The sequence below is a fragment of the Aspergillus fijiensis genome, assembly GCF_003184825.1.
Source record: "Aspergillus fijiensis CBS 313.89 unplaced genomic scaffold BO72scaffold_51, whole genome shotgun sequence".
Lineage (NCBI taxonomy): Eukaryota > Fungi > Ascomycota > Eurotiomycetes > Eurotiales > Aspergillaceae > Aspergillus > Aspergillus fijiensis.
Window position 1 is genome coordinate 219,693 of NW_024469027.1, and position 18,568 is coordinate 238,260.

At 53.6% G+C, this 18,568-nt stretch overlaps 9 protein-coding genes across 9 annotated transcripts; 4 read left to right on the forward strand and 5 right to left on the reverse strand.

The window, feature by feature from the left end:
- Nucleotides 1-755: 755 nt before the first annotated feature.
- On the reverse strand, nt 756-2,734 carry BO72DRAFT_450954 (dolichyl-P-Man:Man(7)GlcNAc(2)-PP-dolichol alpha-1,6-mannosyltransferase). Its single transcript, XM_040945375.1, has 3 exons — nt 2,605-2,734; nt 2,264-2,542; nt 756-2,200 (listed from the first exon to the last, which is right to left on the reverse strand). Exons 1-3 carry the CDS (start codon nt 2,621-2,623, stop codon nt 801-803), a joined length of 1,698 nt encoding a protein of 565 aa, XP_040798249.1. The 5' UTR covers nt 2,624-2,734; the 3' UTR covers nt 756-800.
- A 152-nt stretch (nt 2,735-2,886) lies between these two features.
- Nucleotides 2,887-3,424, forward strand: BO72DRAFT_499341 (YOS1 family protein; the record flags this gene model as incomplete). The annotated part of the gene is made up of 4 exons (XM_040948836.1): nt 2,887-2,920; nt 3,013-3,072; nt 3,195-3,305; nt 3,357-3,424. The coding sequence occupies 4 exons, from the start codon at nt 2,887-2,889 to the stop codon at nt 3,422-3,424; spliced, it is 273 nt and encodes a 90-aa protein (XP_040798250.1).
- Nucleotides 3,425-4,732: 1,308 nt separating this feature from the next.
- creB (ubiquitin C-terminal hydrolase CreB) lies at nt 4,733-7,029 on the reverse strand (the record flags this gene model as incomplete). The annotated part of the gene is made up of 3 exons (XM_040948837.1): nt 4,733-6,785; nt 6,874-6,887; nt 6,949-7,029. 3 exons carry the CDS (start codon nt 7,027-7,029, stop codon nt 4,733-4,735), a joined length of 2,148 nt encoding a protein of 715 aa, XP_040798251.1.
- A 1,766-nt stretch (nt 7,030-8,795) lies between these two features.
- Nucleotides 8,796-9,651, reverse strand: BO72DRAFT_214229 (uncharacterized protein). The gene has a single exon (XM_040939701.1). It carries the CDS (start codon nt 9,467-9,469, stop codon nt 8,972-8,974), a length of 498 nt encoding a protein of 165 aa, XP_040798252.1. The 5' UTR covers nt 9,470-9,651; the 3' UTR covers nt 8,796-8,971.
- A 1,746-nt stretch (nt 9,652-11,397) lies between these two features.
- On the reverse strand, nt 11,398-11,803 carry BO72DRAFT_499343 (uncharacterized protein; the record flags this gene model as incomplete). Its single annotated transcript, XM_040948838.1, has 2 exons — nt 11,398-11,619; nt 11,717-11,803. The coding sequence occupies 2 exons, from the start codon at nt 11,801-11,803 to the stop codon at nt 11,398-11,400; spliced, it is 309 nt and encodes a 102-aa protein (XP_040798253.1).
- Nucleotides 11,804-13,009: 1,206 nt separating this feature from the next.
- BO72DRAFT_450959 (histidine--tRNA ligase) lies at nt 13,010-15,326 on the forward strand. Its single transcript, XM_040945376.1, has 2 exons — nt 13,010-14,649; nt 14,717-15,326. Exons 1-2 carry the CDS (start codon nt 13,363-13,365, stop codon nt 14,999-15,001), a joined length of 1,572 nt encoding a protein of 523 aa, XP_040798254.1. The 5' UTR covers nt 13,010-13,362; the 3' UTR covers nt 15,002-15,326.
- A 111-nt stretch (nt 15,327-15,437) lies between these two features.
- On the reverse strand, nt 15,438-17,074 carry BO72DRAFT_385308 (putative ubiquinone biosynthesis monooxgenase (Coq6); the record flags this gene model as incomplete). The annotated part of the gene is made up of 2 exons (XM_040941583.1): nt 15,438-16,840; nt 16,894-17,074. 2 exons carry the CDS (start codon nt 17,072-17,074, stop codon nt 15,438-15,440), a joined length of 1,584 nt encoding a protein of 527 aa, XP_040798255.1.
- A 202-nt stretch (nt 17,075-17,276) lies between these two features.
- On the forward strand, nt 17,277-17,965 carry BO72DRAFT_214265 (uncharacterized protein). Its single transcript, XM_040939703.1, has one exon. It carries the CDS (start codon nt 17,439-17,441, stop codon nt 17,874-17,876), a length of 438 nt encoding a protein of 145 aa, XP_040798256.1. The 5' UTR covers nt 17,277-17,438; the 3' UTR covers nt 17,877-17,965.
- Nucleotides 17,966-18,089: 124 nt separating this feature from the next.
- On the forward strand, nt 18,090-18,523 carry BO72DRAFT_341825 (uncharacterized protein; the record flags this gene model as incomplete). The annotated part of the gene is made up of 2 exons (XM_040940620.1): nt 18,090-18,314; nt 18,404-18,523. Coding segments are annotated over 2 exons (345 nt in total), but the record flags the coding sequence as incomplete, so codon positions are not given.
- Between the last annotated feature and the right edge of the window lie 45 nt (nt 18,524-18,568).

Here is an 18,568-nt window from a genome sequence, read left to right on the forward strand (position 1 = left end):
AAACGATTTCAAGACGAAGGAACTTTTGGAGGCGCTCAAGACAAGAGGAAGGATGAGAAATGGAACGGGTGGTGAGGAAGAAGAGAGGAGGAAGAGAAGATGAAGAAGAAGAGAGATCGAGGGGGGATCTTATATCCCACGAAGGCCACACGGTGGCGAACATTAAGATTATATCCAGCTCGCTACCAGAGATAGTTTGATATCAGGAGTGATTCCTGGTGTCAGATCAGCTCGCTACCGGTGTTTCCTGATGTTCGCAGTGAATGTTGGGATAGAATCTGGCTCGTTATCAGAGATAGCTGATATCCGGGGTGATTATACGACTAATATCAACTCGCTTCCGGCCATATCGGGAACTCAGAACGAAATCTTAAGATTACGGCCAGCTCGCTACCGGGAAGATTCGCTTGTTTGGTGAATGTGGTGAATATCAGTGACTCACAGGCTGATAGCCCAAACAAAGAGACTACGATTGAGGGTGATCGATTTGAGACTGTGCATGGTACAAGAGCGGGGATGCGTTGCTGCTATCAACCAGAGGTGATCTGACTAGTACTACGAAAGATTGTTATATGATCGGGTGCGAGGTATGAGAAGCATGATGAGCAGCTAGGTCTCCCATAGTAATTGCAGTAGGGACCATTCGAGTATGAGGATATCTGAAATCTTTACACGTCCGTGGAAATCTTGAAACTATGTCTAATGCTTTTTTCTTTTCTGCTAGGGCTCGCTGTAACCACATTGGCTCTTTATATCAGCTACATACCCATTGGAAAACAAAAAGTTGTAGTTTAGAAAGTTCAAACATTCTCAACACCATCTCTCCCAAGGATCAGAATCTTGCTCTCCATTCTGAGCTCCACCCACCATCCCCGCGTGACCGTTCGTCGAGCAAGCTCGCGAACTCTGCTCCAAATCTCGACCCCTCTGTCTCCCACAACATACCCCAGGAGATCTCCTTCAACAGCACCGATAGCCTCGTCGCCAGGCCGGAGGACACGGAGTCCCGCGAAGCCGGAAATAGTATCAATGGGCCGCCATTTCCCAGCCACAGAGGAGGAAGACAGGACGAGCTCGGCCTCCTCGCCGGGTTCGACTAGAGCATAGTCGAAGTGGGACCAGAAGGTAGGGTCCGACTTGAGGAGAGGGGATTCGGTTTTATCGTAGTTCCAGATTGGAGAGTCGGACTGACTGGTGGGGAACTGGAGGAAGCGGGTCACACCAGTTTGGCAGGCCAGATTGCCAAGGTAAATTGATACATTGGCGACGTTGTCTGTGGGAGGGATAGCATGGTTGTGGAGGGCGTGGAGGGCGTGTGCGCCGGGGTAGTTGGCGGAGGAGGCGGGCAGAAGGACGAAAGTGGAGACGATGAAGGAAGCTAGGGTTGAGGCTAGCAGGGCCAGGGAGAGGAGACAGTAAATTATTGATTTGGCGCGATGTGTCCAGATGTAGGAGGCGCCTTGAGCGGAGACCGCGGTGAGGGCAGGGATGGTATAGATGACGAAACGCCATTCCTTGTGGGGCTGGGCGCTGTAGATAGCGAGGAAAACAAGAGATGGAATGAGGAGAGATGCTGCGACGGAGCGGGTGGCGGGTTGCAGAAGCGAGATGGGGATGCCAACAAGATAAGTCAGAGGGTTGAGGAGGAGACGAGGAACGGCGTTGATGAAGTAAAAGTACCACGGGTCAATGCCCCAGGCTGACGCTTGGCCGTGGATGACATTGAACTTGAACGCCTCGAATTCGGGCCACAGGGGAAATTGCTGCCAGAAGAAAGAATCCACGGCCACAGTCGTGGTTAGGCCGATGACAAGGCCCACGATCCCGGCGGGAATGATCTCGTGCGGGATGCTGATACGGCGGGTCGCGAAGAGAAAGATCGTGTTGGTTGCGAGGAAGATGGCAAGCTCAGAGCGAAAGATAATGCCAGCTACTGTCAGCAGACACAGAGCGAGTCGCGAGCGCTTTCGATACGCTGCGGTAGACAGTGATGGCTCTGGAAGAAGGTAACGCAAAGCTAGGGTAGTCATCCCAAATGCGAACATATTTGAGAGCGTCCGCGACGCATAGTATAGAACGTGAAACTGGCTGCTCTGGAACAAAAGGTACCAGATGGCGGTTGTCTTGCCGGCAGTACGCCGTAGACCTCCCGCAAATGACAGCAACGATGCGGCATTAAATAGGCCTAAGATAGCTCGAACTGAAGACATGATCCTTTAGCCATCGACCACACAGCGTAGAAGACAGCTTGCGCACTACTCACCAAGTAATTGCCTGTCGACAGAGTGCTGCAACCCAATGAACGGCCGCGCCAAACCGGCCAGCAGCGCGGCGCCGACGAATGTCCGAGGAACAGCACCAGGAAAGGTGAAATGGTCATAATCCGCACGAAGTGTCCCGCTGACATTGCTCGTGGGGATCCCGTATGCCAAAATATCATGGATGGCTTGTATATGGAAAGACTCCTCTACCTTGGTGTATGGCGCAACGACCAAATGGAGGAGAATGAGGGCGGGCACTGCGGCGAGGAGCAGCACGTAGACTGGAGACAGGTCAATTGGCTTGTTTTCTTATTTTCTTGACAAGAATGAATATAGCACTTACCAGCATCTCTCCCACTCATGATGAGCCTAATAATCCCAGCTTGCTCGGATAGAGTCGTGTTCAATGCATAAGAGGAGCCAAGTAGGTCGAAGTATGAAGGAAGACAGATGGCCAAAATCACATGAGTGGGTGGAGTGCAGCAGGTGCAGTGCAGTGCCCAGTGCCTTCCCGCAACTTCCCTTTCCACTCCGCCGTCATTCAACACCACTCACTATCTAAACACATCAACCTCAACCTCTCACCACCAACCTTCCTCAACACTCCTGCAATCCTCCCGCCAAGATGTTTTTCTTCGGCCTAGGGAAACTCTTCTACGGTCCGTCCCCTTCTCTCCCTGTCGTCAAATCCATTGAGCAAGCCGAAAATCCGCAGCCCGAAACTAACCATCGCTTCTTCTTGTCTCCGCAGTCGTCATCCTCTTCATCAACTCCCTGGCCATCCTCTCCGAGGACCGTTTCCTCGCCAGAAGTACGTCCACACAAGTCCAAGTCCCCCCCCTCGGCGGAACTCCTCAACGCTCCACAACCCTCCCCTTTCCCCCGGGACCATCTCAGCAAGCTAACCAAGCTCCCTATTTCCCCCCAAAACAGTCGGCTGGGGCCGCATGCAAGCCGATCCAGCCTTCGGCGCAACCTACGACAACACCAGCGTCAAGGCCAAAACCATCAATCTGATCGCCAGTGTCCGGACCGTCATGCGAAGTACGTCTTTCTCCCCAACCATAACACTACCAATAAAAAAAAAAGCCCAAGCTACACACGAGCATATCTCCCTCGCGCAAACCCCTCATCTCCCGCACTACACCGCGAGTCACAAATAACCAAACTAACCTCTGCCCATTTCCCCCTCTCTCCAACGGAGAAAAGGGGAATCTGTATAACAGTACCCTTAATCGTGATCAATACCATCGTCATCATCTACGAGCTTATCCTGGGTTAACCGACCCACACCAAAACAATTCGAACGTCTCTTGTCACAGCTCCCCGACTCGTTTTTTTAACCCGCGATTCACGAATCCCGATTTGTTATGTATACCTTGTCTACTACATATTCTTATACTATATTCAACAGCGAATATTCTACGAGGTGTTTCGTTTGCTTTTTTTTTTGCCGGTTCGGTGGTGTGTGGGTTTAAGGAATTGAGTAACAACAAGGAATGATATATGACGGAAATAGAAATGACAGTTGTTCTTTATCTCGCTCGGTATGGGGTATACACCTATATGTGATTTCGAGATTTGAATGGATGGATCCCGCGGGTGATGGGAGCTGTGGGAAATGATATCACTGCGGTCGGAGTCTATCTGCAAGGATGCTGGGCGCAAGCGGTTATAGATCAGCAGCAGGGCCTTGACTGATGGTGGTTGTGTCGGTCCTGTAAGGTGCGACGAGGATGGGCGAGACAGGGACAGCTTTATCCAGATACCCTACAGAAAGAAAGCACTCTTCGCATACATATCACATTGGTATCAAGGTCTATATACTGCGCGTACCAGCAAGTCTTGGCCCAGGCGAGTTCCATGCATGATATGTCCAGTCGAGGTGAAGCGTAGGCATGAAGTGCCACGCCTGTGTTCAAAGGTGGAATGATGCGCCCGCCTGACTTTCGGTCGAGGACCTGCGAATATATCCTCCCGCGAACCATTTGATAACACGAATTGAGCATCCACTCCCTCGTGTCATCTCCCCTGAGTAAAAACAATTAGGACAGAAAACACTTTCGCCAAACGCCCCATTTGCCCAGTGGTGTGACCCAGGCATGGGTATCACAGGGAGATAAAATCAGAGAACAAGAAAAAGGAAGAGATGAAGAAAAGGCTAAATCAACATGCAGACCGAAGTGATTTGGTCAATGCACTAAGATGCAGGCAGGTAGGAGCTGGCAGAATGACAATCGTGCAAATAAAACAGAAACAGGATCCCTGTCGTTGACGCGCAGTCCTTTCCGTATGCAAGATAGGGATGGGCCACGTCGTCAAAGTCAAAATGAATCCGGTCTGGAAGGCAATGGTGATGATACATGGAGAAAAGGAATATGTACGACAGAAATGCGTCTTTTATGTGCAAGAAAAGTGTAGATCTGATACACGTGGTGACGAGTAACAGGCCATCATGTTCACCATCATGTTCACGAAAGAATGCTGAAGGACTTCTTTCTAATGCTGAAACTCCGCCATTTCCCATGAGTCTGCCGATCGCTCTTAGGGCTCTTAAGAGAATCCGGATCATCGTCGTGAGGGACCAGAAGTGTATCCGGAGGCGTTATCTTCTGAGGAGACAAGGGTTGGAGTGGCTCAGGTGGCATATTGCTTGAACTGGACGTCTCGGAATTGGGCACTGCGGGGGAGCCGGACGATGACGCCCGACTTTCCTTGTCCTTGCCCAGTCTCTGGCTGAAGCTCTTGCTGCCTCGTTTGAGTCGACTCAATCCACCACTCTTGCCACTGTCATTGCGTCGGTCTTCATCGGCCTTGGACGCTCGGCTGGCCTCGATCGCAGCCTTAATCTCAGCTTCCTCGCGCCGCTGATTCTCTTTGTTCTCCTTGAACCGAGCTTCTTGCTCCTTCCGGCGCTGTTTTTCTAGCTCTTTTTCGGCTGCTTTCCGTTCCTTTTCCTCCTTGGCCCGTTCCTTCTTAGATTGGACGTCACTCTTCTTGGGGCTCAGTGGTCGCGTGTGGACCTCAGGAATCGGGGGCACCGGAGGGGGCACGGCTGCCGGACTATGCGGAGGAACGGCTTCGGCGCCGACATGCTCGGTGTGGGTCGGGAGCTGAGGCGCCGTCGGGGCGCGTTTCAGGCCTGTGAATCGGTGAGGGTCTTCTTGCGAGGGGATTTGCGATGCACTATGAACATGAGATAGCGCGGGCGGTGAGATGAATCCATTCTGTTTCACGGCGACCTCGTTCAGATTGAGATCTGCCATGGTGGCATTGAGATCCTCCTGTTCTTGTTCCTTCATGACAGCCTCCATAGTGGTTTCCTGGTAGAACAAAACGTAGGCGCAGGCGAGTCCGGGTTTATCTCCGAAGAAGTTACGCACGTAGTTCTTGTCCACAGGCTCCACCATCTCATCATCAAAAAGCAACCATCCGCGATCCTGCGTCTTGATAATAGCCACATAGTGACCGTGGTAGGGACCGCCTCCAATATGTACCACGACTGCATACAGCTCGTACAATCGGTCAGGATCCTCCGCATCGTCCGTTGTGTTGAAAAGACGCAGGTGATACGGGTAGACGACTCGGTGAAACAACTTCTGCAGTTTTTGCAAGTCCTCCGTGTATTTGAAGCGCTTGAGATGGAGAGCCAAGATGCGGGGAAGACGTTTGATTTTCATCCGTTTTTCTGCCTCCTGCAGACCGCCACAATTGTCACAGTGGAATTTATTCCGCTCGCAGAGCATCTCTTCTGCGGAGAATTTCCTCAAACACGAGGTAACCGACGAATGCTGTTCCAGATCAACCGACAGATCCAGGAAGATCTCATCTCGCTGAGAGACGTTCTCGCAGGTCAGACATTGTGTTTCGGACGTCAAGGTTCCTTCGAACAACTCGTGCACCCATCGCGTAGTGTTGGGGGTCTTGGAACCAGAACTTAATGACTGTTGTGAGGATTCCATGCTTTCGGGGGGTGGCAAGCTCCTCTCGGGCTGCTTCATGGCCTCCGCTTCGACATTCGCTACCACCTCGTTCAGTAAAAGGATCAAGAACTCATGGGCATCCTGATGCATGGCAGTCCGAAACATCTCATGGTCCCGACGGAGAAGTTCCAACAAGCGCTGTGGTCTTGTTATACCAAGACGAGCCTGGCTCGCCACGATCGACTCAAATATATCCTTCAGCGATGTAAATAGCGACTCCGACATTCCGTAGCTGGTTGAATTGTTCGTGGTTTCTAGAAGGGGAAGAGTCTGTAAGGCCATCTTCTTCTTGTATTCCGGTGAGTCTTTATCTTCGGGTTTTTGTGGCTGATTCGGGGGCGCCCCCGGACGTTGTGGCGTAGCAGCCTTCTGCTTCTCTGCTTGTGTCTCCGCTTCCATATTAGCAACCGGGTTTTGGTAATGAAGGTTTTTGGCCAATGCGGCTTCCAGGTTCTCTATCGGTGTTCTGATGGGATAGTTTATAACGGCTTCTCGGAATGGTACTGAATAATAGAGACATTGTAATATGGAGTTACAGTAACTATTCGCAAGCATTAGCGATCCAGTCACTTGGGGTCTATGTGATCACTTGAGGCAGGTAGACCGGCAGCCGGGCGCAAACAACTCACCATGTATTTCCGAACTAGACGAGAGAAGTCTATCAGCAAAGATTCTAAGACAAGATGTTTTAGACGCAGACTTACATTCTCCATCGCAAAGAACTTATCACTGCCATCTTCTCGGATCGAGCCCATATCCTGGAGCATTTTCTCTAGCGGGGTCATCGTCGGCGCCTGGGGTTCTTTCTTGGTGGGAGGCACCCCAACCGAAGGCGTGGGTCCCTGGGGACAAGACGGTTAATATTCGTCATTTGATAGTGGTGAGGACAAAGGCATTGGATGAATGAATCCTCGTCCAGCCCCGACCGTTGAGCGCCTTCAATGAAGGGAACGAGACAACATGATTCTCGGCCATGGAACTAGAGCGATTGCACCACTGCGAAGGCATATACTGAGCCAGCCAGGCACAGCCGAGTGGGAGACGATGGGCCGGGAAGAATCCAGAAAGCCAGGCCGCCGACCAGGATAAAGACTCACCACATCTCTCCGGAAACTCCTCAGAAAAGACCCCATGATTATCGCACAATCTCGTGAATCTTAATTCAGCCTCATCGGGCAACTGACGGTGGGAAACCGAAGCCGACACCCGGACCAGAAAAGAGAGCGGCAATGTGTAAGTTCGTCGGACCACGCGCGGATCGGGGAGTGTCAGCAGGCACGATCGAAGGACGGGAAGGCAAGCAGAAGTGATCCTCGAGGAGTCGCGTTATAGGATTCCGGTGATAATTGTCGACAGGAACCAGGTAGAAGATTTAGCAGTGGGCGGAACCGACCAGAGTTGTTGCAGGACTGGGGCCTGGATATGTGGATTGCGAGAGCGTGGAATGGGGCGGAAACGTGAACGGGCGGCGGATTCGAGAAAAGGTGGAGAAAGACCGCGGTCCGAGTCGGAGACGAGGGAACCGAGAATCGCGCAGGAGATTTGGATGAGAGATTGAGGGGTGGGAATTGGCGGCGTCAAGAAGGGCGAGAGAAATTGGGAGCGAAATAGAGTGGGCGAGGGGAGAGAGTGAGAGAGTGAGAGAGTGGGATAGAGAAATGAGAATTGGGGAGAGATGAGAAGGTGAAGGTGGGCAAGACAGACAGGCAGGCAGTCAGTGAAGATGGCGGGAATCCCCAGGCTTGTCTGTCAGGAACCCTTTCCTTAGTCACAGCCTCGAAGCACCAACGAAGTATGTTATAGTTCGGTTCCCGTACAGAGTGGCCAACTTACTAGGTAGAGAGAAACTCTTTTGCCTGTTCGTATCGTACGTACGGTATGGACCTGGTATGGGTATCGTTCCATCTTGACTGTCCTACCCAATCAAGTACTGTACTGTGTACTGGCTGTATCTCACCCTGGCGGGCCTGAGCGATCATACTTTGGGACTCGAGGAGAAAATGAGGGGAAAAGAGGAGAGATTTCAATTAGATTTGCTACTACGTACAGTACAGGGATTATGCTGATGTTCTCAATTGTCTCATCGATAATTATTATATCTTATGCCTTTTGTGACTGATCCCATGACAAGACCTCAATGGACGGGGCAGGAAAAGCTGGGCCGCTGTCGGTGAACGTGGGAGAATCGGTTTTGGCGGCATGTGTCGGTTCAGTCGGTAAGTTATCTTCCCTTCCACTCCCACTCCCACCTTAACTCCGCTCTTTCACCGATTGCTGCTGATTAACGCGCCAGAGGAAGGAACTAGAAATCTGACTAAGGTGACCCCTTCCATCAGATCAGAGGGAGGAGAACAATCCCGATCGTTTCCCCTCATTCCAATGTTTTCTTGATTCCTGGTTTCTCACTCAAGGAGGGAGGAGGAGGAGAGAGGGGGGCAAAAGCCGGATTGCTACGTTGATGTGGTCCGGGACATTCGAATCTCTACGTCAGTCAACTCAGGACTTGGTTTAAGCTCCTCCACCAAACAATGAAACATGGACGTGCGCGAGGCCCAATCTCGATTTTCAATGGCCACGGGCAAACATCTCTGGAGCACATCCACCCGGTGGCCGGTCGGACTGCTGGCAGCCCAGCACCCTCCGCCCAACAAGTGTCTCCTTGTTCGATGAGACCAACTACACATATGTAATTAATGACCGGGGAATTCCAGTCAGCAGCCCTGCGGCCTACGAAGAGCTACACAGGCTACACACGTTTACCAACGGCTTGACGTTGTGTGACAGTCTCTTAAACCAGAACGTCGTGGTATGCACCACCATCAGGCGCATTGGGGCAGGTCGCAGAACATGGAAGCACAGCAGAGAGCAACCAGAAAGTGAGGGTGACCTTCTAGAGCCGGGCGAAGCAATCCTTCGGATAATATAGCACGCATCATCAGGTGCAGCCAAAGGTTGCGGCCGGGGCTGCATCGACCTCGCCATCCCCAGATTATGATAGGTTGCCAGCCCATTGGCATGGCCTAGCTCGCCAATGAGCCATCGCAACCGCCCGAATGCTATCAAGTAGTAGCGATCAAGATACAGTCCGGCCGAGCGACTGACCTGCAGCTGCAAGTATGAGCACCCAAACAAGATCGTTGGACTACCTTGCCACGCCCTTCTCCGGTTTGCTGCAGATGAACAAAAGGAGAGGGATCGGAATATTGACCACGAATGACAAGCCATGGGATTTAGCCCTAGGCAGCGGGACGAAATGCAGTGCGTGATTTTGGTGACCTCCCTGGTCGGGGCCTGTCCTAGCGGGCGTCCTTGGCGGGCGGCTTCAGTGCTGGTGGCCACTCTTAGCGGTCGTAATTCAGGAGTCCAGAAGGTGAGTTTGACATCCCAGGGATAGACAGCTAAACATAGGAATGATAAGGGGGAGGGAGGCACGAAGGCAACCTGTTGGACGGAGGTTCGAGTATTCCGGTTGAAAGTGTTTCAATCAGGTACAGTACACCTGAGAGCAGTGAACAAATCGCACACCTGTTCTACCCTATGGATGGAGGGTTGGTCTGGAAGACTTCCTACTCAGATACGGAGTGAGAATCAGAATCTCGAGACTCGATCTCCTCCCCGACCGCGGAAGCCGTTACCAACGTCATACCTTACGTTTCTGTGAACTGGTAAGGTAATGTAAGATGGTACACCAGAACCACGTGGAAACACCAGGATCATCAAAGGGCCAGCAGACCAATCGAGATCATTGCAGCTCCCCACCATTCCCCATCACCCCAGCATTTGAGATACTAGCGCCATACGCATGCTGAGGGGAAGACTCGTATAACATTAGCCGTCTCTCCTCCTTGGATCCTGATATACCGGTACGTATTCATGTACTCATGTACCAACATACCAACAGACCAGCCACTCGTGTCTGTTACCGCTTTCGAAAAGTGTGCCCTGCCAGGATGGATAAATGCATGGGCATGCATGGCTGGTTGCATGCTGATGTCAAACTCAAATCAGGCTTCTATATCCGACTCGGGATAGCATAGCCACGACCCCACGAGTCTGGTCTGTGTTTCATCTTTGGGGCACTCTGCGGTTTCAGCTTGTTTTGACAGCGGTGTCACCGGTGTCACACAAACCGGTAGGGAAATGCTGGACCGATACTCTACAGAAAGAGAGATAGTCTATCATGATGGTCCTGATAAGCAGACCACTTATGGATAGGTTAAGTTACTTGAGTAGAATGGATTAATCAGTCCAAGCAGAATCGTCCGCCCAGTTGTTGACCCCCACTTGTGCTGGAGCAGCACTGAGCCAATCGGTGTGAATTCCCACGCAGGCCCCGCAAAAGTCTGATTGCTCTTACTCTTACCGTACAGGTACATACATGAATGTACCTGACTTCGGTTTCTGACTCCGTACAGACCGTCTATCTGTCAGTGACTGGGTCACATCACCCCATGCACCTGCGCCCCTCTTCCCATCCCGCCAATGAAGCTTACTATGTGGATGGACCCCATTCTTTCCATTGCCCACAAAGAATGGGGGGAGAGCACGAGACTCCCAATCCAATGGTTGAGTAGGGGAGTGATGCTGTCAGCCTGCGTCAGTGTCCGGAGTCCAAATAAAAGCATTGGTGAGCGGTGATTCTCATGTCCTTACTAATGGTAATTGAGTAAGCCACGGCCAAAATGACACGCGCTATGTAATGGAGAACCACGCGACACAGCTACATACTAGGAACTGTAGGCTCGCTGCTTATGTTCGAATACTATTCCGATAAGATCCAATTTCTTGACTAAATTCTCGAACTAGATATTCATTCTGATGCATAAGATAATTGACGAAGTAGGAAATTCCAGTTCTCCCTCAGAAGCATAAGCACAGTCGGCAATAAGAACAGAAACACAAAGCACGAAGTGCGCAAGATTGATGAATCGACTTCCCCCAAAGTCCAAGGGATTGGTTTCGACCACCGAATCAGTCGATGATCTCAACCACCCAGACGATATCTGGATAGTCCTCTCAAGCCGGGTCGTCTCTCTGCACTCATCAGCCATGGGTCCATGAACAGATCCAAGATCGTCAGACGGACTTTGGGATCCCACTGCAGTGCTCGACGCAGCCACCGCAGGAAGCCCTTCAGGTCCTCGCAATCGATATTAGGCCGCGGCTTGTTCGAGACTTCGGTCCGGGATAAGGACCAGGTCTGTCCAGTACCCGTTGGCATCCCAGAAAAGATGACTATAGGTTCCCTGACGGGTGGACTCGCGAGGGGGGTGCCCGAAAAGAGCGACCAACTCCGCGATGTGGGCGCCATCGTCCCAATGCCCGTCCTTCTTGTGATTCGTGATCGATGTGCGAGTGCTGATAGAGTCCCAAGTCTATTTCCCCGGAGAGGCCCATATCAGTAAATTGGTTCCTCAAATCTCATAGAGCCCGCGAAATGGGACCGGGAAAGGGTAGTATTGGAAGACTTACCAACATCCCAGCCCCCCAGCTGTCAACTTTGTAGTCCCAGCTCGGAAAGCCCAGAATAACCTCAGGCGCACGGTGGAAGTCCGGCATGATCCTCCCGCAATTGTGCTTGCCGCCGAATCGTGTTTCTCCAAAAACGCACAGCACGGGGAGTCCCCTTCATGTAGGGAATCATTTTGTGGTATAGATGGTTCGATTTTTGAGGACTTTCCGTGGCAACGGGTATTTTATCAAAGTTTCCTCGTACTTAGACATTCTGGCCGGAGAAGCCGCCGGCAGAAGTAGGTTTCCCATCTGAAGATCTAGATGATGAAAGTCAGTGCCGGTTAACCCCCTGTGTTTAGAAGTCACTGAGACCGTCAGAAGAAGGGAGTCAAAACATTACCAGTATGGATCAGATAAGCCCCGGTTGCATATTTTATTACAAGACTCTCCGAATCAGTGGCTTGGCTTGATCGAGTCTTGGAACGGGATCTATGACACCAAGGTTGCGTCCGATTTCATCTAGCTCGAGCAGACTCATCCCGAGGAATTCATGGACTAGACATGCGTGGCGACCGTTGGGACCGTGAAGGAAGAAAAGATCGAGGAGTTTGCGGATTTCCGTTCGGCCGGGGTGGTCGGTCTCTATGGATTGTATGTGATTTTCGACACTGATTTCATGTTCCGTTCGTTGGTCCTGTCTATAAACTTTAAGGACGACGTGAGTTGACTCGCTTGTTTCAAGGTAGCTTTAGTAACAAGACCTAGCTCTTGGTCTGCTGCTTTGTATTCGAACTTACACGAGATCGCGAGCCAGCCAGACGGCCGTCTGCCCACCTTCGCCGATCTTAGAGATCACTTGATATCTGTCGTTTATGATTTCTCCTTATTCCACTGGGTAGTATGACTCTGAGATATAGCTTGGTAAAGTTTTTTCTTCGATCTTGGTGGATGCGTCGATCAATTTACAGCCAGAAGTGGGAAAGGTCCTGGGCTCGGGTGTTCATCGCATGGTGGGCATGTCTGGATTGGTGAGATGCATGGGTACGTCGAACACAGCTCGCTGTGGGTGTTCCTCAAGATACGACATCTGTCAGCGTTAATCGAGTCAAGCTCCTGTGTAGCAAGGCGAGACGCGTCAATTGATATGCTCTTGTTGAATCATTCTGCCTCCTACAAGATGTATGCCCTATAGATCTGCCCTAATTTCCGGATTGAGTGAAGAACGGAGAAATTGAGGGCCGAGAAACGGCCGGGTCAAGCCGCGGGAAGGAGGATTGAAGGAGGCGACTTTCTTTCCCGGTCATTCATGGATGGCATTCGATCAACAACTTTGAGAACAACTTTCTTCGTTCATTTGGATGCCCTCTCCACTGCGGCCCGTGTCATTGCGCTGCTCTCGACGAGCAATTGGCTTAACACGGAGACCAACTCACCAGAGTGGTTGTAGTATTCGCAGCATCAGCAGCAGCAGCAGCAACAACAGCAACAGCAACAGCGGCCGCCCACCAGTTGTCCGCCCAATCAGTCGAGCCCCCACCATCCCCCACCATTCTTCATCCTGTTCTTCTTCCTCTTTCTCTTCTCTGACTCCTCCGGCCTTCCCCTCTTCCACTTCTTCTTTTCCCCCCTCATCCTCCTCCACATCCTCCTTCTCAGACAGCACAATGCCTAAGGACAAGGAATCTAAGGTCTCTTTCAACCTGAAGACCCCTAAGGGTACGAAGGACTGGTCTGGGTCCGACGCCCTCCTCCGCGACCGCATCTTCTCCACCATCGCCGACGTCTTCAAGCGCCACGGCGGCACCGCCCTCGACACCCCCGTTTTCGAACTCCGCGAGATCCTGGCCGGCAAGTATGGCGAGGACTCGAAGCTCATTTACGACCTGCAGGATCAGGGTGGGGAGATCTGCTCGCTCCGCTACGACCTGACCGTGCCCTTCGCCCGCTGGCTGGCCATGAACCCGGACGTGCGCAGCATGAAGCGCTACCACATCGCCAAGGTGTACCGGCGCGACCAGCCCGCCGTCAGCAAGGGCCGCATGCGCGAGTTCTACCAGTGTGACTTCGACATCGCCGGCACCTTCGACCCCATGGTGCCCGACGCGGAGATCCTGCGCATCGTCACCGAGGTCTTCGAGGAGCTGGGCTGGAAGGGACGCTACAACATCAAGATCAACCACCGCAAGATCCTCGACGGCCTCTTCGAGGTCTGCGGCGTCCCCGCTGACAAAATCCGCCCCATCTCGAGCGCCGTCGACAAGCTAGACAAGATGCCGTGGGAGGACGTGCGCAAGGAGATGGTCGACGAGAAGGGACTGGACGGCGCCGTCGCCGACCAGATCTGGTCCTACGCCCAGAAGAAGGGCGGCCGCGAGCTGCTGGACGGCCTCCTCGCGGACGAGACCCTGACGGCCAACGCCAACGCCAAGGCCGGTCTCGACGACATGGCGCTGCTGATGGACTACCTCGAGGCCTTTGGCGTGCTGGACCGCATCTCCTTCGACCTGAGTCTCGCCCGTGGGCTGGATTACTACACCGGCGTGATCTACGAGGTCGTCACTGAGGGCTCCGCCCCCGCCGTGCAGAAGGGCTCCGCGGAGGCCCAGGCCGTGCAGAAGAAGGCCAAGAAGGACAAGTCCAAGACCCTGGAGGACGACGACCGGTCCAACGACCCGACACTGGGCGTGGGCAGTGTCGCCGCCGGTGGCCGCTACGACAACCTCGTGGGCATGTTCCTGCCCAAGGCCCAGATCCCCTGCGTGGGTGTCTCCTTCGGTGTCGACCGCATCTTCTCCATCACCAAGGCGCGCATCGAGCGTGAGAAGAGCGCCGAGGCCCTCCGCAGCAGCGAAGTCGACGCCTACGTCATGGCCTTCGGCGGTAAGGGCTTCACCGGCATGCTGAAGGAGCGCATGACCGTGTGTCAGTCGCTGTGGAACGCAGGTGTCAAGGTATATTCCTCTCCCTACCTTTAGAACTTTCCTTTCCGTTCCCCCACTAATCTTTAAAACCATGCAGGCCGAATTCTCCTACAAGGTCAAGCCCAAGCTCCCCCAACAATTCAAGGCCGCCGAACAAGTCGGCGTCCCCTTCGCCGTCATCCTCGGCGAGGACGAGCTCGCCGCCGGCAAGGTCCGCATCAAGGAGATGGGCCTCGAGGACGGCCACCCCGAGAAGGAAGGCGTGCTGGTCGACCTGGCCGCCCTGCCGGCCGAGATCAAGACCCGCGTCGCCAACAAGCGCCGTGGCCAAGACGTGCAGGAAATCACGGAGCAGTTGGAGGCTACCAAGGTAGAGGCTTGATTCATTTCAACAAAAAAAAAGTTACACAAAGGAAGCGGGGCAAAATACAATGTGTGCATATTAGATACACGCGCCAAAAGAAAATTTCACTAAGAGGGGGGAAATGTTGGAAAGAATACCCAGTTTTTTTTTTTAGATTGCAGTCGAATTGAGAGCGTGGAAGCGTTTCGAAGACTTTGTTTGGAGTTTGGTTTAGAGTGGTGTAATGCTGTGCTGGTGTGCCAGTGTACCTTTATTTTCTACTTGCTTTGTGTGAAAGCTTTGTAAGGGGAAGAGTGCAGGACAGCTACAGTGCAACTACTTTAGATGCTGCCAACCATGCGACATCCTTAGTTCCATAATCAAGACCAGATATGTTGTAGCCAAAAGAAGGTAATATAGTCATACACGGGAAGAGAAAACATAGGGCGGAACTACCTCTCTATCCAGGCATGAATCACTGCGCCCCCCGCATCAACAGCCCCTTCACGAACGGCACCGCATCAATGACATCCAGCCCGAAGCTGCGCGCCCACGCCACCGGCCCGTTGCCGGGGACGTTGTACAGCTTGTGCAGGACGTCGCAGGCGCCGCCGATCTTGGCGTTGGTCGCGAAGCGCTCCCCGGCATAGCGCTCCAGGGTCAGCAGGTCGCCGACGTCCATGCCGTGGGTGGCGGCGTACTCGACTGTCTGGGCCAGCGCGGTCACGTCGCCGAGGCCCAGGTTCAGGCCCTGGCCGGCGAGCGGGTGGATGACGTGCGCGGCGTCGCCGACCAGGGCGACGCGCGGCGAGATGTAGGTCGAGGCGTGGCGGAAGCGCAGCGGGAAGGAGGCGACGCTGCCCTCTTGCACGCCGGTGACGAGTGGCGGCAGCTGGCTGGGCTTGCGGGGCTGCGGGGTGTGTTGCAGGCGCCAGGTGAGTTCGTCTTCGTGCGGGTCGACGGCGGCGGAGGAGGAGGAAGAGGAGGAGTCGGTGGATGTGGGAGAGGTGGCGGAGGGGCGTTCCATGCGAAGCATGTAGGTTAGATCGATCATGGAGAGGCGGAAGGCGGCGTTGACCGTCGCGATGAAGGCGCGCGGGGGCAGGGATTTGAGGTATGCGGCGTTGGCGACGGTGGTCGACCAGACGAGGCTGGCTGTGTTGTTGGGGAGGGGCAGGAGGGCGATGGGACCGCCGAGCGCGGGGAGGAAGCGCTGGAAGGCGGTCTTGATGTTGGGGGTGCTGTGCACCGGGTCCAGGTCGGACAGGGAGAGCGTCGCGACGACGCCGTGTCGGTCGTAGTCCCAGCCTGAGGTGGAGATGTCGGCGAAGCGCCGGACGGGGCTGTTGATGCCGTCGGCGCCAACGAGGAGGCGGGCGGCGATCTGCTTGGGCGGTTGTGCGGAGGAGGAGGTCGTCGTCGGGGCGAGGGAGAGGACGGGCCAGGCGGAGAGGTCGGGGCCGTCGGGGATGTCGGAGCCGTTGGCGATGGAGGAGACAGTGGTATTAGAGAAGATCGAGAGGTTCTCGTCTCCAGACTCGGCGATGCGCGAGAGGAGGGCGCGCACTAGGTTGGAGTTCTCGGTCATGGTTGCGACGGTGCGCAGGTCCTCGAACGGCGAGGTCTCCATGGACCAATCGAAGGTAATGCGCGAGCCGGTTTCACCATCCCAAACCTGCATTTCTTGGTAGGGCTGGACGCGCGCTGTGTCGACATGGTCCCAGACGCCGATTTTCTGGAGGAAGGAAACGGAGGAGGGTGTGAGACTGCTGACGCGGTTGGAGTAGTGCTGCGCATCGAGGGACCATGAGCAGGCTTTCTGCAGGTCCTGGGTCTCCACGAGGGCGACCTTGAGCTTGGAGGTAGCGGGGGTAGCTCCTGATCTTTGTTAGGTCATGTCCATGGGATATAGGAAGTTTGAGACTGCATACGTAGAGCTGCTAGCAGGCCTAGACCTGCAGGACCACCGCCGACGCAAACGACATCGTAGATCTCGGGCGATGCGCTGCTCGGGGTGGAGGCGGATGCGAACCGGCGGCGAGCGGAGAGACGACCCAATTGACAAGATGGGCAGACGTAGGGCCGTGTAGCCGTTCGTACAAGAGCGCGCATGGTGACTTGAAGTATTCGTACAAAAGACGTCGCGGTCATCAACCGGGAATTATCCGGACGGAATCGAAGTATCGGGTGGATGTTGGCTGATTGACGGCTTGCAAACCAGACAAACCAGACAAACGGCCGCTCACCTACACTCGACCACTCGACCACTCGACCGCCTGACCGCCTGACCGCCTGACCGCCTGTACCACCGCCTTGGGCGGCAGAATGCTGGCAACCTCGCGAGTCGAAATGCCAAAAACGCCAGGAACAGCCCGGAAATAAAGTGGAGCCAGACTGGTCAATCGAGGCGGTGGCAGAAACCAGCGGGCGCCATCTCCGTCACCCTCGGACTTCGTTCCTGAATTAGCATGAGTAGATGGAGTATACGGACTATACTCTTCCTTATGTCTGTCTGTATCCAAGAAGATGGGATCAGCTTCTCTCTCGCAAGGCCTCACACAGTGCCCTACCTCTCCACCCAACACTGACTTCACTGTCTTCTCTGCATAATATGCATCCGCGACCTCCAAACCTCAATCCCCAGCACCAAACCCCGAGAAATGAAGAAATGAAAACATTCCCTGCCGATCAAATGACTCAGTGGCAAACCATAATCGCCCAAAAATTCCTTTTCTTTGTGCATAACTCAACTCACTTACCTATACTGCGTAATTTGAAACAAACCTTTCACGCCCAGCATACCAATCCCAGCCAGTACTCATGTACCATACGCGTTCACAGCCCCCCTAATGCACTCACTCCGCCACAATCCAGTCAGACATGCAATGCAGACCTGAAGGAGTCGATAAGTTAGTAGACCAGAAAACTGATCAAAATCAAATAGAAGAAATCTGGCCCCTTTCCTTGGGAGCTCTTGAAAATACTGTCGCACTGTTCATCCCATCCATACCTATAGTACATGTTGCCAATATCGCAGACTGTGAGAACCTGAATAGAACCGGCTCAATCCTGACCGCAAGCCTACCTAACCATGGCATCCAACGCCCCATCTACACCGTCCCATACATCCACAACAACAACAACAACAACAACAACAACAACAACAACAACAACAACATCACCACAAACATCACCACCCAAATCCCAACCCCTCCACCTAAGCGCCAACTTCGCCTCCCCGCAATCCCACCAAATCGACTACGACCATGAAGTCTACCTGCGCCTGATCGCCGGCGAGAACCCGAAGGACAGCACACAAATCACGAAGACGCCGAATCAGATCTATCGCGAGGTGGGTCTCACCCCCTTTTCGTCTGGGTCATGTTCAGAGCGGAAAGGCAGCTCCAAGACTAATCTCCGGGGCATGCACGGCAACTATAGAAGCTCGTTCGGAGGCAAACGACTCGCGCCTTGGATTTGGCGGTTCTGGATCCGTCGGTGGGGCAGCAGAATCCGAGTCCGGTGGATTTGGAGTGGGCGGAGAGTCAGAGAGTGAGGGATCGGTTGGTGGGGAGTTAGGGTTGGGGGTTGTATAGATCTGGGGAG

Bases quoted from the DNA above. Each gene is read 5' to 3' on its own strand.
- BO72DRAFT_214229 (XM_040939701.1), bottom strand. From the start codon at position 9,469: ATGGCTTGTCATTCGTGGTCAATATTCCGATCCCTCTCCTTTTGTTCA.
- BO72DRAFT_450954 (XM_040945375.1), bottom strand. The intron at 2,201-2,263 runs GTGAGTAGTGCG...TCATGTCTTCAG, and splicing joins TGTCGACAGGCAATTACTTG to TTCGAGCTATCTTAGGCCTA.
- BO72DRAFT_450959 (XM_040945376.1), top strand. From the start codon at position 13,363: ATGCCTAAGGACAAGGAATCTAAGGTCTCTTTCAACCTGAAGACCCCT. The intron at 14,650-14,716 runs GTATATTCCTCT...AAAACCATGCAG, and splicing joins TGTGGAACGCAGGTGTCAAG to GCCGAATTCTCCTACAAGGT.
- BO72DRAFT_214265 (XM_040939703.1), top strand. From the start codon at position 17,439: ATGGAGTATACGGACTATACTCTTCCTTATGTCTGTCTGTATCCAAGA.